Below are 16,584 nucleotides of genomic sequence, written 5' to 3' on the forward strand. Positions count from 1 at the left end.
TGCGGAAGTAACTGTCCATTGGGAGTGTATTGCTCGACTCGATCCACTCAATCGTCAGCGCCTCCAACAACACAATCATCACCTGCATTATTCAAACCTAGTGAATATAATGACTCAGCACGTTCTAAACATGATTAACAAGTAATACATATATAGGCACATGTATTAAATCATATTTTTATTAAAATAATTTTTGAACATAATTAAACCATTTAAAATAAATTTCGGAATAAATAAATCATATATCATAAAATCGCAAATCGTAAAGCTTTCAATCATTTATCATTTTGGGTGAAGTTTGATCCTTGAAAGTGACTAGTGTTTTATCCTTTGGTCTACTGCAGTCTAGCTCCACATATGCATGGGGACGAGCACTAGGCACCGCCATGGAAATGCGATCGTCGGGCTCCCTCTGAGGCCTTGTCCCATAAACGGGCTCCATCCGAGGCCTTTACCCTCACGACATCCCCATAAAGAAATTGTAAGTTCGCCTTTCTTTCTTAAAACAGATCCCTGACAAAAATTGTAAGTTCACTGTTTCTTCCTAAAACGGATGCCCGACATATCCTCTTTGTCACAATCAATTCACATTCTTCAAAAAAAAAAATTCCTTTTCCTTTTTAAAAAATAAAAATATCGTACCCTTTCCTTTTTTGAAAAATAGAATTTTTCACAGTAAAGAAATCGTAAAATACCACGGCTTTTCGAAAATAACATCTTACAGTAAATTTTGCACAACTTTACCATAAATCATAAAATCTCATATTTTCATTTTCAATATCATAAAATATCATTTAACATGCTTTATATCCTTCGGGACGCTACCAACCCATTTCGTACTACCCAGGTGTAAAATGACCGTTTTGCCCTTAGACTCTAAAATTCTGGATTTTGACTTTTTCCTACTTTCATTGACTCTAGGCAATCCCAAATAATTATTTAAGCTTAAATTTAATTTTTAATAATTTTAATTAGCTTAAATTCGAGGCTTTCGATTTGATTTCATAATCATTAGTTCGTGTTGCGTTTAGTTCCTGAATTAAATCAAAGTTTAATATTTTGATCCCAAAATTTAAACATGGACTTTTTATTACCAAAACTACCCTTGTGAGCCATAAACCACCCCCATGGACCCATGGTTCGAAACGTATGCCCTTAAATTCGAAATTTGACCCTTGCATGAACCTACCAAGCCGACTCCTAATTTTGTCGAGCCACGCCCAAGCCAAACTCTAGCCAACCCACCTAGGGATCCTACTGAACTTCACTAGACCAGCACCGAGCCCCCCAACCCTTGCCAAAGACCCCTGCACCAGCCATGAACCCGCAGCCCCCTTTCCTAACCTTGCTAGAATCCTAGTCCTATTAGGACTCTCCTAGCCCATCAACCACCGACCACACCGAACCTAGCCCAAGCCCCTGAACCATACAAGACACAACCGAACCTAGCCCAAGCCCCTGAACCAATGTTGTGAGACCTGCATTAGAAAACAAGAGTCACACGTACACCCTTTTTTTTTCACGCTGTTGGTGCACTCGCCACGAGCCACCGCAAGACACCACCGTACCAACCTAGACTCCGACCCCTCACCACCTTCCTTGGACCCTATTGGACCACCCTAGCCCGCCCCCAAGCCATCCGCAAGCCCTTACCTACCACAGCTTGCAGATGCATGCATGGGTGTCCTACTTCATTGGGACTCTTCCCCAGCCGCTCCCCTATAGCTCTAGCCACCCCAGGACCCTTCCCTGCCCTAGTACAGGACCCTGTCCCAGTCCCAACCAGCCCTAGCCAAGCCCCAAGCAACCACAGCCGAGCCGCACCCCTTTGAAGCTATGAATGTGAGTTGCTTCCTAGAAAACCCACGATCCATCATCCCTTGATTAGGCATGATTCCAGCCTCGTTTCCCCTTAAGTTTGTTCATTCTCTAACCATAATTAAGCCTATGTTGGCAGATTAACCCTTAGAAATCATAACGTTAAAGAAACAAGCGTGAAATCGTCAAAACTTTTGAAATATTCGTTCTACCATAAAAATAATTGAAAACCTATATTTTTCATGCATAAACAATTAAAACATGCATATTGTGATTTGAATATTGCTTCAAAAGAGTTTAATAATGTGCCTTTGCATTTAAAATGCTCGAATATTCAATCGTCGGCAAGGGTGCGAAGATAGACGAACGGGCGACGAAGAACCCTAACTTTTCTTCTCCTCCTTATTTTCGAATTTATTGTGTGTAAAGTTTGTGATTTTCGACTGTTGAATAGTGTTTAGAAGCCTAGGTTTAATTATTTATAATTTTTAATTAACATGTTAATGGACTTAGATTCTGGGCTTCAAGTGTAGGAGCAATTGGACCTATTTAAAATAATTAAATTGGGCACAATAATAATTATTTAATTGTAAAATAAAAGTATAAAATCTAGTTTTCAAAAATAATACATTTGATCTTTTAAAAACTTCTCGATTGCCCAAAACCGGCTTCCCGGGTAAAATCGAGCTCGTCTCATAAATAATTTGAACTCTACCATATTTAGAAAAATTAAATCATTTTTAATCATATTAAGAAGCCTTGTTAGTCGAAAATATTTATTCTTGTCTTGGTCTTACTCGGTCTCCTTTCACCCTCTTATTATCAATATTCTGGTAAAATCCTTCAGTTTTCATGAAATCATGTCATATAATCATTTAATCATGCAAACATACCATATAATCATATGTTATGCATCAAGTAAGTATTTAAAATCAATAATAAAACAATCATGCAATTTATTATGTTTGTATGCATGTGAATTACGTATCTTGGTTTTTCGGTCGTAACATTCTCACTAGTTGAAGAATCACTTGCATCCGCGAACCATATGGAATCTCAAGAAACTGAAGCTGAAGCTAAAGTTGCTCGGGCGGTTGAACCATTTGACATTGCCGAACCAGGGAGCCAATTGATCTTATTTTCTGATCCAAAAGCGCATATCACTGTTGAATCACCAGAATTAGAGATAGGAGATGATTTTCCACTGTACAGTATTCTCTCTAATCTGACGGGTATAAATGCTCTTTTATTCCAAGTCAAGAAAGGTCAGAAACAGACTGACACTAATATTGAAACTTTAAAAACAAAGTTGTCAAAGATATTAAAAATCTATCCAAAGATGTCCACTCTCTATTTATATTCTATGTGACCAACTATATCCAAAGATGTCCACTCTCAGTTCACACTCAACTTTCAACCAAGTTCGACCCCTAAATTGATATATCTGTTATCAGTGTATCAGTTTTCCTCGTTCGATTTTAAATTGAATCAATTTATGAACAGAATGAGTTTACACCAGAAGACAAAACCAATGATTATTTTTCGTACAAAATTGATCGCAACAATGTACGACTCTCAGAGAATGTTGACATGGACTAAAGACAAGCCAACAAACAATTTTTGCATGGAACAGATCTATTTCAAAACATCTATATATAGAGAAATGGTTCAGTTTAGTAAGATAACAACTTTTACTAAGAATTAAGCATTCAAATGTGAAATATTTGAACTGAATAATTCAATCATTCGAGAACACTTTACAAATAATCGTATCTGATCATCAATGATCATTTAGTGATAGGCCATAACAGTATTCAAAATAATTGTATCTAAATAACATTTTGTATATTGTCTATTATCAGTTGATATATATTAGAAATTTCAGTTTGGCAGTGTTTAAGTTCAAACTGAATTGAGATTTTACAAATTACTTATACTATCCAAAGTCTTCTAGTGTGAGCTTTCCAAAAGGAAGAATGGATGATATATGAGCTTGAGTCTCTGAACATTCAAAAACATACATGTGCATTTTCAACTTTCAGTTTACTTAGTCAACCTTGTTTGTGATTTTTTCTAATATGTAAGTTTGTCTTCTTTCCACACTTTTATGTTAGTCAACTGATATTGACACTCGAGAATATATAATTTAATTGTGACCTAGCTAATTTAAATGGAAAAAATAAATTGGATCAAGTGTTTATTCAACCCCTTTTAAATACTTCAATTGATCTTATTAAATAGCTTAATAAATTAAAATACCGTTTGGTGTGAAAGGTCAGTCTTAGTTAATTATACATCATTTTTTGTTGGGTTGTTCAATTACGGGTTTGTTAAGTTTTAGATAAAAATTCGAACAAATTATATTTTATCGGTTTTACAAAATTTTAAACCAACCCAAATCATAAGATTTTATAACGAAACCAACCCAAACCATGAATTTTGGTTTAGTTAGGTCTAGTCTTGGATTACTGTTTTTAAGTTTCAGAGTTAATTAATGCATGAAATATTGTAATTCGAGAAAAAAAAAAAATTACAATCGAAACTTGATAGAAATTGAGTGCATATTTTGTTTATGAAAGTTGAGTGAATATTTTATTTGGTCGTGAACTAGAAAGATTATAAGTAAAAATATATATTAAACTATTTATGCAAGTTACAAAATTTCACAACTTATAGAAAAGCTTAAACTTTTGAAGTTGCAAGTTATTTTTATTTGGGATAAAAATTAGCAATAAATAAATTCTCAATATAAATGATTTATTCCAAAGTTCATTACTAACAATACAAATTAAAATTAAATAAATATAACTATACTCAAGAAAAATCACACTAAATTAACAAAATTTATTACATGATTTTTATATCAATATAATCAGTTTGGATTGATTTAGTTTGATTTATTTTTATCCAAAAATTGCACCAAATTAATTTTTACTGTTTGGTTGATTTTGAAACCAATCCAAACTGTACACCTGAAAACCTATCCAAATCATGCGTTTTGATTTTGTTTTAGAGTTCAACTCGGTTTGGTTCTTTTTTTGAACACTCCATTTGTTTCAATAAGATTTGACTCAAATTCAACCAATGATCATATTTAAAAATTATCATGTTATACATATATATCATCTTTGTATCATAAATCATTCATCATCTCGTCCCATAAGTCGATTCGTAAGAATAGAGTTAAAACTGCTTAGTTCACATAATTACATGCTGGATTTCCTGAGCATCACAATTTCTATACATACAACTAGAAACTTACAAAGATGATGTAGAATCTAGCCATAAATGACTGGCAGATACCACTTTACAGATCACGAACCGCAGAAAAAGCTAGTAACTACTGTTAGCAGTTTCCCAGTTCAAAGGGAACAAGAAAATTATAGTCTAACCAAAAAAGGGCCCGCAGCTCGGTCAGTAGAGAATATTCAAGTCTAAAGCATCGGCGTAACAGAAACTCGGGTATACATTATTTCCCTCACCACATTTCTGACAAACCAGTCAAAACAAGAACAACATTGGCCTTGAATTGGACAAGTGTGTCGACTCTCAAAGTGGTCACAGCTTAAAGGCCGTGTACGTACTGGGTATACTTCGTTCTGCCGGTGCTCAAGTCCAACAGTAGCTAAAATGGTGTGTGTAGATGTCCTTGCAATGTCCTTGAAGCTTCTGTAGCCTGCGTTGAAACAAAGTAGCGATCCCAAGTGAACAAAAAGCATAAGGCTAGCAGTTCCTAAACTATCCGAGGTAGCTGGGAGAATATCCAACCTCTTCCATGAGAATACATGAGCAATCGATGCAAGATATTTGACTAAAGATCAGTGAGATAGAATCTTTTATAATGTAAAACGAGATCATAACCACACCACATCACAGTTTAATTTTAAAGAACATGTAAGGCATCCTTTCTTCGGATATTCAGGCTTTATTTGACACAAAACAGAGTAATGGAAGAGATATATCGTTTAGCCCCTGTTCTTAAAACTTTGCAGTAACTTTTATATATGTTTAATTTATGGTTGCCAGAAAACTTTCAGGAATGCAGCTTATGCGTACAGGCTTAATTTGATATACCTATTTCCATATCTCTGGACAAGCTCTTTAAATGACTTTTAACCATTGTCTGAACTCGTTCCTTCTCTCGAGGTGAGTGGCTCATCTCTATACTTTGACATGCTGATAAGCTAGTATCAGGGACCCGGGCCGACCGGCTACTGCAAGGATGGAATTGCTGATTACTCAAACCCCGACCAATCATATGGTTCATCCCAATAAACTCATTATAGGGCAGTCCATTAAGCGAGTGATACCTGGATGCAGAAGCTTCATTGTCAAGTATTTGTCCCCTCAAATTGCTTAATCTCGGAGAAAGGGCTTCCCTATTATTAAGATAGGTGTTTGAACGGTTGGATATGCTTCCCTGGTGATAAACATTTTGCTGTTCAATTCTTGCTGAAGCAACAGTCTGTTCAGGTGCCATTACCCCTTTTTGACCAATTTGAGAGCCAAAAAGACTGGTACTTGCTGGAGTAACGGTCTGTTTAGGTGCCATTACCTCTTTTTGACCAATTTGATAGCCGAAAAGACTGCTACCTGATACTTGGCCGACATCACTACTCCTATCTGAGTGTCTACTTCTGTAATTACGAAGTTGATGTATCTGTCTCTGTATTCGTCGTCTTTCATAAAGAGTAAATGCCGCGGACCCAGATGAAGGGGAGTCAGCCTGAAAATCTCGAATAGAATGCCTAGGAGATGAAGAGTGTCCAGTTACTTGAGTCAATGGTGTGTCAGGCACATATAACTCATTGAGATTAAAAGTTTCCAGGACAGGGACGCCAGGGGATGAAACAACAGCCAGATTGTGATCTGCTCGATGATCAGTGGTTGGATTCACAGCTTGTGCATTTGAAGAACCAAGAATGGTTGGCTTACAGCCATCACAGTACCAATTTACTTCAGGTACTTCATGCCCAAGACCGACACAATATGTGTGTGCAGGTGAATCACAAAGATCGCAGAGAAGCATAAGTGCATCATCCCCGTCTTGCTGGCATTCTGTACAAAGAACATTCTCATACGGATCAAGATAGCCCCTGAGCTCTTCCTCCGATGGTTGATAAACCTGTATCCAACAGAATTAAAAATAATGTGGTCGAAGAAAAATTACAGAAATCCATCAATGACAATAAATCCACGCCTGAGCTAATTTAAGATCATACCTGATCTCGCTCCGGAACAGGAGTAGCCGCATTCCCCAAATTAAATTTACCATCGATTCGTGCAGTTCTACTGATTGTTGCAAACCGTTGCTTACAGAGGGGGCAACGAGATTCCACCATTGACCACTCCATTATGCAAGCAAAGCAAAAGTAGTGACTGCAACAATTTAATATTCCTCTGACTGTTCTCTTCCCCTCCTCAGATAGACAAATCCCACAGACCTGTTTCCCTACCTCAATCGTCATGTCTTCCAACTTTTCCTTGCCCTTCTTTCCTGGAAGTTTTCTTTGAGATAGCGCAACTTCTTCATCACGAATAACCTCCGAGACATTGTTACTCCTCAGACTAGAGGTCCTCATTCTGCAAAATTCAGCAGTCTCTCTAACTTGTTGTCTTTCCTCTTCAGAGATAATGTAGTCTTGATCACTCGACCCTGAACACAAGAAATCTGAATCAGAATCCACGCTTGACTTCTTCCTCCTTCCCCTGACCTGTTTAATGACCCTTTCCTCGTTCTGTGAAATCCGATTCTGATTTCTAAACTCCTTACCAGGATCAGGTCTATCAGGTCTTCTAATGACTTGTTGAGTTCTCGGTTTTCTTCTCATGGTCCTTTTAACCACTTTAGAATTTCTCTTCCTCTTTTGCCCTTTCGCAATCTGAGCAGCAGCTTGCCTGTTAAGCCTGCTCACCCTGTTCCTCTTTGTGACAAGCAATTCTTTGTCATCGTCTGGTGCAAATTCTTTATTAATATTGTAATCATAATCATCATCTCCTTTCTCTTCTCGATACAAAACTCTTCTTCTCTTTTTACGCTTCTCAATATAATCTGCATATTTTTCTGCAGATGAAACCCGAGTTTTATTTCTTGGTTTTCCTTGTCCTTGCCAAAGTTGTATGTCACCACCACCACCTTCTTCTACATCTTGTGGTAACCTACTTTTCTTTCTCTGTTTAGCACCATTGAAATTTTCATCATCTTGGTTTTCTTCTTCACTAAATACAGCCTTTTTCTTTCTTGTCTTAACAATTCCATTATTATTTCTCCCTTGAAAACCCTTTCTCCCTCTAGGTCTAGAAACTTTCTTAATCTTCTTTTTTCCCAAATCCTCCTCAAGTTCACAATCATCTTCTTCCTCCTCCTCACATTCCCCTGAACTTTCTCCTGATTCATCCTCAGAAACAATCGAATGCTTTTCACCCTCTGATTCATCAAGCCCTTCTTCTTCACCCACCATGTAATCTTCATCTGATTCATCGGAACCTTTTTTCTTTACCCAAACCTTCTTCCTGGTACTACATCTGTAGGCAATCTTGCCCCTCCTTGTCATCTTCTATGCACCAACTAAATCAAACGATGTGATTATAAAACTACTTTAAGGAATAAGCTACAGAACAAAAGCGGAATAAAGCTTAAACAGAAAAACCAACATCCAATCCCCATTCTCTCTCTGCTGCAAGCTCTATACATATATTTGTATCCTATTAAAACATTCATAACTGCATAAGTCATACCTCAGACACAATTTTGAAATATATTTGATACCAACCAATCCCCAAATCTATTTACCGTACACCATGAGCTGGAATCTAGTTGATCCACAATAAACATCACGATCCATGTTCACTTGCATCAAAAACAAACTCAAATCGAGAAATCAAGGTTCCAAAATGATTTCACGGATTCAACTTAAAACTCAATCATATAAAATAAATCACAAACATTAAAAACCCATTAAAGCCCTCCTGGTCCTACCACGCTCCTTTTCGCGAACAACTAAACAAAAAACAAATGACAAAGGCTGAATGATCGCCATAACAATAAGAACAGCAGAAAACACCTTAAACGAGAACAAAAAAGGCTAATACAGAGACTGTCTCTATAGCATGAAAGTGAGAGAAGAGAGGAAGTTTGATGTTTGCTACCTGCGACAGGAAAGAGGAAACTAGAGTTAAATGAATTTCAACGAACTTTTTCGCTACGATGTCCAAAACTTCAATTCATGGGTACCGACCTATACACAGAAGTTGACCCCACTTTCTTTTGTGGATATTTACGGTGGATATTTACGGAATAATCTTGGTCAATTTTAATTTTAAAATACAATTTTTTTTAAAATTATTTGAATATTTTCAAATATATATGAGAATGTTATTTTTTCAACGCACTCTCTTTTATGATATTTGTGAATTAATTTTGGTCGACCTTAATTTGACAATATAAATTTTCTCAAGTGTATTTGACTGTTTTCAAATATATATGAAATGATCATTTAAAAAAATATTTGATCAAAATTATTTTGCTAAATGTGTTTTTTTCATCCATTAGGTTCTATCGAGCATGTAAAACTTGAATTTTGGAAGCAAAATTAAATAAATCAATATAATAGTTTAGTTTAGAGCACTGCAACAATATAAAGTATCACGTCATTTCGACTAAAAAAGACTTATTTTGACTACTAAAATAACTGGTAAAATATTTTTGGAAGATGCCAATTTACGAAACCATTTCGGGATTTTATCCCAAAGTTATTTTAGTAGTAGAAGATAATGTAGACATATGTTTTTTTGAAAGGACAGTTGGCAAGGGGCATGGCGTGCGCCTGATATTAAGGATTTGATCGACAAGTAAGCCAAGCGCTCGTTTCAGATTTGTGGGAGGGTGGCGGAGACACGCCGTCACCCTCGCGCTTGCTTGTATTTTACTACATCAAGACAAAACTTGCCAACAAATACGTCTCGCCTGGTCATTACGCTCATCGTCCTCTATTTTAGTTTTGTTCCCGGTTCAATACCTTAATTTCCAACTGGATTTAAATATTGGAATAATGTATAATATAGTCTATATATCGTTTCACTCACTTCCCGATCATTTTTAGAGTACAATATAATATTGTTCTAGACTACAATGATATAATGTAACTGTACGATTTACTGACCGAACTGGAGTGTAGATCCAAGACTTGTTTATCTCGAAGAAAGAAATTACAGAGAAACAACTAAATCTACCTAATAAATTAGAAAAAATACTCGCGATCAACGAGACTCGAACATGTTACCAACAAATCTCAGGATCTCAATCTTAACCACACGTCCCAATTTAACAGAGTGAAGAACGATTATATCTAGCAGCTTTGTCGACATTATGTATTATATGCAATATAAAACATGAACAATTTCCAAAAATATAATGACCGCCTTATGAGAGGTTTCTATTTTTTATTTTTATTGTTTGAAAGCAATTCAAATTCATTACTAAACTTTATTCATATGAGTAACATAAAAAAATTTATGAGACAGATCTTCTATCCAAAAAGATATTATTATTTTTATCTCAAATAAATTTTTACTTAAAAGTATATAATTTTTTTTGTTATTTATGCTATGGAAAAAATATTGTGTAATAAATGCTGCATTAAGTGAAAAAAATTATTTTTTATGTCAAAATTATTAGTCGATCATGGATATAGATCAGTTTAACCGTTGTGTATGAGACTTACTCCAAATTTGCACACTTATCTAAGTTAAAAATTAAGTTATATACTAATACATTGTATCTGTTAATATTCAAATTAAAACATATATATGCTTATTATCAAATTTGGTCTTCTATCTACATTTTGAATTTAAGTTATGTATTAGTGTTCTTGTTAACAAATTCACCCTATTTAACAAAAGATGACTTATTATGGACGTTTAAAATTTTATTACCAGAACATGGATGAATTACATTATTTAGGTCAATAAAAAATTAATGATGATAAATAATGTTAAAATTATTTGGTTTTAATTATTCAATGACCAAAAGTATTATTGTAATGAAAATTATATGTATTCTAGATCATGAAAAATATAATGATTATTTGATAACATGCATGTCATATATATTAATGTATATTTAATAAAATTCACACAATTGAATATTTTAATGATAATAAATATCTTGAACAAGGTAGTCAAAATTATATAAAATAAAATACCTGTTGCTACTATGATATAAAGGACTTCAAAATTAGACACAAATTCATCATTCCTTACCCAAAAAAAAAAAAAAAAGAAGCAAGGTAAATCGTCATGGCTTTTGGCTCAGTGGCATAATCATCTTTCTGTGACGGGAGGCTAGGAATTCGAATCCTAGATATAATGAAAGCACCCTCCCCAATTATAGAGCTATGTTTGAAAACGAGAAATCAATGGTTGATGATATACGGGTGAATCGGGTAAGCTAGGTGCAATCCACGGATGATAATACAAATGTTGTGTTGAAGGAATGAGTAAAAGATATGCTTGTGCTATGGTTTCCACTGTGACCTACAGACATGAAGATGAACTCGTGAATGAGCGTCGGAAGAATGTCCGACGTAGTCACTCCGATACTTAAGTCAACATGTGAAGAAGAAGGATAAAACGGCTGTATATGTGTGAATATACGTGAGTGTTTGGAAGTTCAGAATTCCAGAATCTGTCAATGAGAAGTATATCTGCTATTTATAGGAGAAAACTTCATGATTACCTAGTTTTCAATGCCCACCTGCAAAGTATGGTAAGGCGGCTGCCCATACCCTGCTTCTGATGACTTCTCTGACATGTCAAACTCATGTAGTTCTAACAGTAATGATTGCCAAATACAAGGTAGCTTGTAAAGTACAGTACTTTTAAACTATTTTAAAAATTTGCGGAAAAATAAAAAATTTTCTTAACTAAATAATAATCATCCAAATTGCAATAAAAATCATATGTTCGTCTAAAATATTTGAAATAAAACCACCACAAACCCAAGTTTGCAGAAGCACTTGTTTAAACAGCGTCAACAATATCATGAAATCAGAGTATTTGAAACGAGCATAAAGTTTTTAAAAACACAGGCGGTCCTCGGGTTTAGCCACCTGCGTAGACCGAGCCGGCTCATTGGTCCCCATCCCTCATCTCCTCATATTCGTCCTCACCTGCATCGATCAAGTCTAGTGAGTCTAAAGACTCAACATGTATAAACTGGAGATAACAAATAATACGTAATAAAACCATATGCAATTTAAAAGTAGAACGTACATACATAAACTTGAACGTAATTTAGGCGTGCCATCATCATAAAACGTTTCATAAATATACTTGCATCATACATACTTGAACATGCATAACTTCATCATTTTGCGTAGAGATACGTTTCAAAGCAAGTTACTCATACATAAATGCGCCTAATCAAACTAAACCATAGTACTGGGCTGGCAGAGAAAATCCACTACCACATACATGAGATACCTGATCATGCTTTATCGGGTGGATTGGTCCCTGGTCATGCTTTACCGCTTTCCAATCCTGATCTAACCCGGTCATACTTTACCGGGGTGGAGAGGTCACCGCACGTTCACCGGCTTCCAAACCCGTTCATAATTGGTCAAAAGAAATTTAGCATACCTCAAAAATAAAATATTTTCTCATTTTGCACGTCGAACATACTTACATGGCGTTGAGGAATTCTTTGGATCTCGCTTGACGCCACTGCTGCATATACTAACATGAGTTCAAGCACTTAACTTTCATAACTTAGACGTATTAGTCATGCTCACACCCAAATTGACAAATTTCCTTATGACATTCCAAATCCATCGGGACTTGACCTCGCTTAATCATCGTACTAAAACATGACATCGAACCCGAAAACAATCTCTATTTGAAGCGTGATCATTTCCCAAGCAATAAAAGACACGACAAACTCAATCTATGAATTTAACAAAGGCATGTACCCCGTGTCAGGGTCCGGCTCCGAGTCCGTGTAGACTCTGGAATTTCACACTCCAAAAGAAACAAGGGCATGGACCCCCTGTCAGGGTCCGGTTTCAGGTCCGTGTGCCCATAAAAATGGTAAACCAGCGGAATTCACTACACTTTTAATCCTCCTAACTCGATCATACGGACCGTGACCCAACACATCGAGACTCATCCTATGACTCTATGGCATTGACTCAAATCCATAAAAACGTCCCAAAAGTTCCACATAAACGACGCACCACACGCCACGCAATAAAACTCATAAACTCAAATTTTTGACATCAAATGCTTCTTACGACTTCTAGTGCACCCAAGGACTATCGACACGAAACGAAGCATCAAAACTCATCCCGACATCATACTCCATATACCTAAATGCAGCAGCGATCACCCGAAGGTTTACAACGAAGCATGCAACAAATAAACTTCAAGAACACGTCAAGAACACATTTTCAGAAAATTGCACTTTGAGCAGTCCCACGAAAGCAATAATATCTCACTCGTTTCTTGCCCAAAATTTTTGAATTTACTGTCAAATCAAATGTATCAAAATTAAATACATTTTATATGTGGAAAGCATTTCCAAAAAGTCGACCGAATTTTCGCATAAATCGAAATGACAGCAGAATTCGGGTTTTTAGATCTAAAATCATTTCAAAATGGATCCAACCAATTTTTGCTCAAACTTTGCATAACATACATGGATTTTTACACATAATAAACATAAGAACATGCACTACAACGAGATCGATGCATAAGCAAAAGAATATACATGCCTTTTGATATTTAAAGTTTACCGAAATGACGATACCAAAGCGGGAAGGATGCGAGGGTTGATCCGGGACGAACGTGGCATGATTTTCTTGCTACAAAATGGACGAGAATTGCTGGAAAATTGGAGAGGGAGGGGGCATATGTTCCTGCTCTTAGAACCCTATGTTTTATTCTAAAAAAATGAAATGAATGGGATGAAACGAAGTGTGTATGTGTGTGTGTGTGTGGTGTGTGTGAAAGTGGGTGCGTGCGTTTGGTGTGTTAACGTGTTTGTGAGTTATTATTAGCGGTAATTAGGGGCTAATCATACCTAGGTAAATAATTAGTAATAAAAAAATACTATTCTAATCGCATTAAAAGATTTAAATAATCTAATTTACAAGGTTTAAAAATTCATACTACATTTACAAATCTCCTAATTACGAAAACAAATTCCACAATTGCAGAACTTTAAAAGTTAAAAATCTTAAAATCACCTAATAATTAAATTAGGCTATAAAAATGCTATGACTTAATAAATCATTTAAAAGGACATTTTCTTGACTTGAAATAAAAGATCACATTTTAAAATTGTCAAAATAGTCGCCGGTCTTTTTTCCTCGATCCCGCATCGAATAATCGTCTGAAACATGAAACTCGAGGAAAAATTTTAACGTGAATCATATAAACATAAATAACATAAAATAATGCAATTAAATAAATCATGCATCGCTAAGATCGAATTTTAAATTTAAATAAACGATTTAAATAAATGCGTTGGTTTTACGTGTACTGAATTTGGGCTCTACAATTCCTCCCCCACTTAAATAAATTCCGTCCTCGAATTTAAGTCTTACCAAACAACTCCGGGTAGCGATTCCTCATATCTGCCTTGGTCTCCCAAGTGACCTCCTCCACTGATTGATTCAGCCACCATACTTTGACCAGCTTGGTCACTTTGTTCCGAAGTCTCGTTCCTGTCGGTCTAGGATTTGGATAGGTCTTTCATCATACGACAGATCTGGATCCAACTGCAATGGCTCGAAACACAAGACATGCGAAGGATTTGTTAGGTACTTCCTCAGTATCGAGACGTGGAACACGTTGTGCACCCGGTCAGATTCGGCGGTAGGGCTACACTATAAGCTAGAGTCCCAACTCTGTTAAGTATCTCGAACGGTCCAATAAATATCGGACTGAGGTTGCCTCTCTTCTCAAACCTCATAACACCCTTCATGGTTGCTATGTTCACGAAAACGTGATCACCTACGGCAAACTCAAGATCTCTCATTCTCTTGTAAGCATAACTCTTTTGGCGACTCTGGGCGATCTTCATCCTGTCTCGGATCTTGACCACCACATTGCAGTCTGTTGAACAATCTCTGGACCAAGATCTGATCTCTCACCGACTTCATCCCAATGAATAAGAGACCTGCACTTCCTTCCATACAATGCCTCGTAGGGAGCCATACCTATAGATGATTGGAAACTGTTGTTGTAAAAACTCCAATAGAGGTAGTTTTGATTCCCAATTTTCGTGGAAATCGATCACGCAAGCCCTCAAAAAATCCTCCAAAATCTGAATCACTCGCTCGGACTGACCATCTGTCTGTGGGTGAAATGCTGTACTGAATAGCAACTTTATCCCCATGGCTGCATGTAAGCTCTTCCAAAAGGACGATGAGAACCTCGGGTCCCTGTCGGACACGATGGAAACTGGGATTCCATGCAATCGGACTATCTCCCTGATATGGAGCTCTGCATACCGCGTCATGGAGAAAGTCATCTTCACTGACAAGAAGTATGCCGATTTAGTAAGTCGGTCCACTATAATCCAAATGGCATTGGATCCTCTGACTGAACTCGGCAATCCAACAACGAAATCCATGGTGATGTTCTCCCATTTCCACTCGAGTATAGGGAGTGGCTTAAGCAATCCTGCTGGCCTCTGATGCTCTGCCTTCATGAAATGTCCCGAATCCTTGTTTTGAATAAAGTATTAATTGAGAGATAATTAATGAGTCCTTAATTAAGTATTATTAAGAAATTGATAATTCGGGATCAAGCTGTTGGGATCCACTGAATTTTAAAAAAAGATAAACCGATCTTTTTCAGATTATATTATCTCGAGAAATCCGACTAGACAAATGAGATTCTGACACATGGCAGATAAGATTGATTCGAATTTTTTGAAATAGTCCGGATGCAGCCTATAAATGCAATCTTATTCTTTTGTTTCTTTCACCGCATTCTTCAGAGAGAGTTCTAGTAATATATTAGGTTTTCTAGCCAGTTTCTAGGGCACTTTGGTGTCGGTAAGTTTCGGAGCTAGTGTCGACTCGAGGAGGGGTCGGTGGTCTGAGAAGAAGACATCATCAGCGGGCTGACGACGGACGCAAGTGTAATCCTATAGTCTTAAATAGTGATTAAAGGATCATTAGAGAGAACTTATAGCATGTTTGATCTGGTTTGATAGTGATTTCATTATGTTGGTATTGTCTAATTTCAGAGCTTTTTGTCATATTGTTTTCGTGAGGTACGTGATGTACTGACTGATATATCCAAGCATAGTATACACTTATATGCTGCATATTTATCTATTGCATGATACATGTTTTACTGCATCGGCATATTATGCATGGCATATCATGTTGAGCCTGATATCTTTTGAGATATACCTCGTTTCTTGGGGCCGCTCAGCCCTATTCTGTATTGTGGACAATTGGGAATCGAGAGCTACAGTTTTGACGGGACCCGCGGGCTCTGATGACCTGGATATTTTAGGTCCACGTCTTGATGATGAGTGTGGAAGCCAAAACATGCCTAGGGCTGATCGGAGACTACACACTCAAGCACCTCTAGACTGAGCATGAGATTCTTGACTTGATCCTTGATATCCGAGCATATTGCATTTTGCATGCATCATATCAGTTTGTATACTCGTACATTCTCGTATTGGGCGATTGTCGCTCACGTCCTTGTTTTCATCTTGGGCACCCCATTCCACGGGGCATGTCTTAG

The 16,584-nt window shown here is 36.6% G+C and overlaps 1 protein-coding gene across 2 annotated transcripts; it reads right to left on the minus strand.

Annotated features, from left to right (window-relative positions):
• Positions 1-4,990: 4,990 nt before the first annotated feature.
• LOC140811635 (uncharacterized) lies at positions 4,991-9,093 on the minus strand. 2 transcript variants are annotated; one of them, XM_073169648.1, is made up of 4 exons: positions 8,968-9,093; positions 7,041-8,386; positions 5,893-6,943; positions 4,991-5,494 (listed from the first exon to the last, which is right to left on the minus strand). In XM_073169648.1, exons 2-4 carry the CDS (start codon positions 8,370-8,372, stop codon positions 5,253-5,255), a joined length of 2,625 nt encoding a protein of 874 aa, XP_073025749.1. In that variant the 5' UTR covers positions 8,373-8,386; positions 8,968-9,093; the 3' UTR covers positions 4,991-5,252. The 2 variants fall into 2 exon arrangements, with proteins under 2 accessions (XP_073025749.1, XP_073025748.1); XM_073169647.1 differs by having other exon boundaries at positions 7,041-8,882.
• Between the last annotated feature and the right edge of the window lie 7,491 nt (positions 9,094-16,584).

The sequence above is a fragment of the Primulina eburnea genome, chromosome 14 (genome assembly GCF_022965805.1).
Source record: "Primulina eburnea isolate SZY01 chromosome 14, ASM2296580v1, whole genome shotgun sequence".
Taxonomy (NCBI): domain Eukaryota; kingdom Viridiplantae; phylum Streptophyta; class Magnoliopsida; order Lamiales; family Gesneriaceae; genus Primulina; species Primulina eburnea.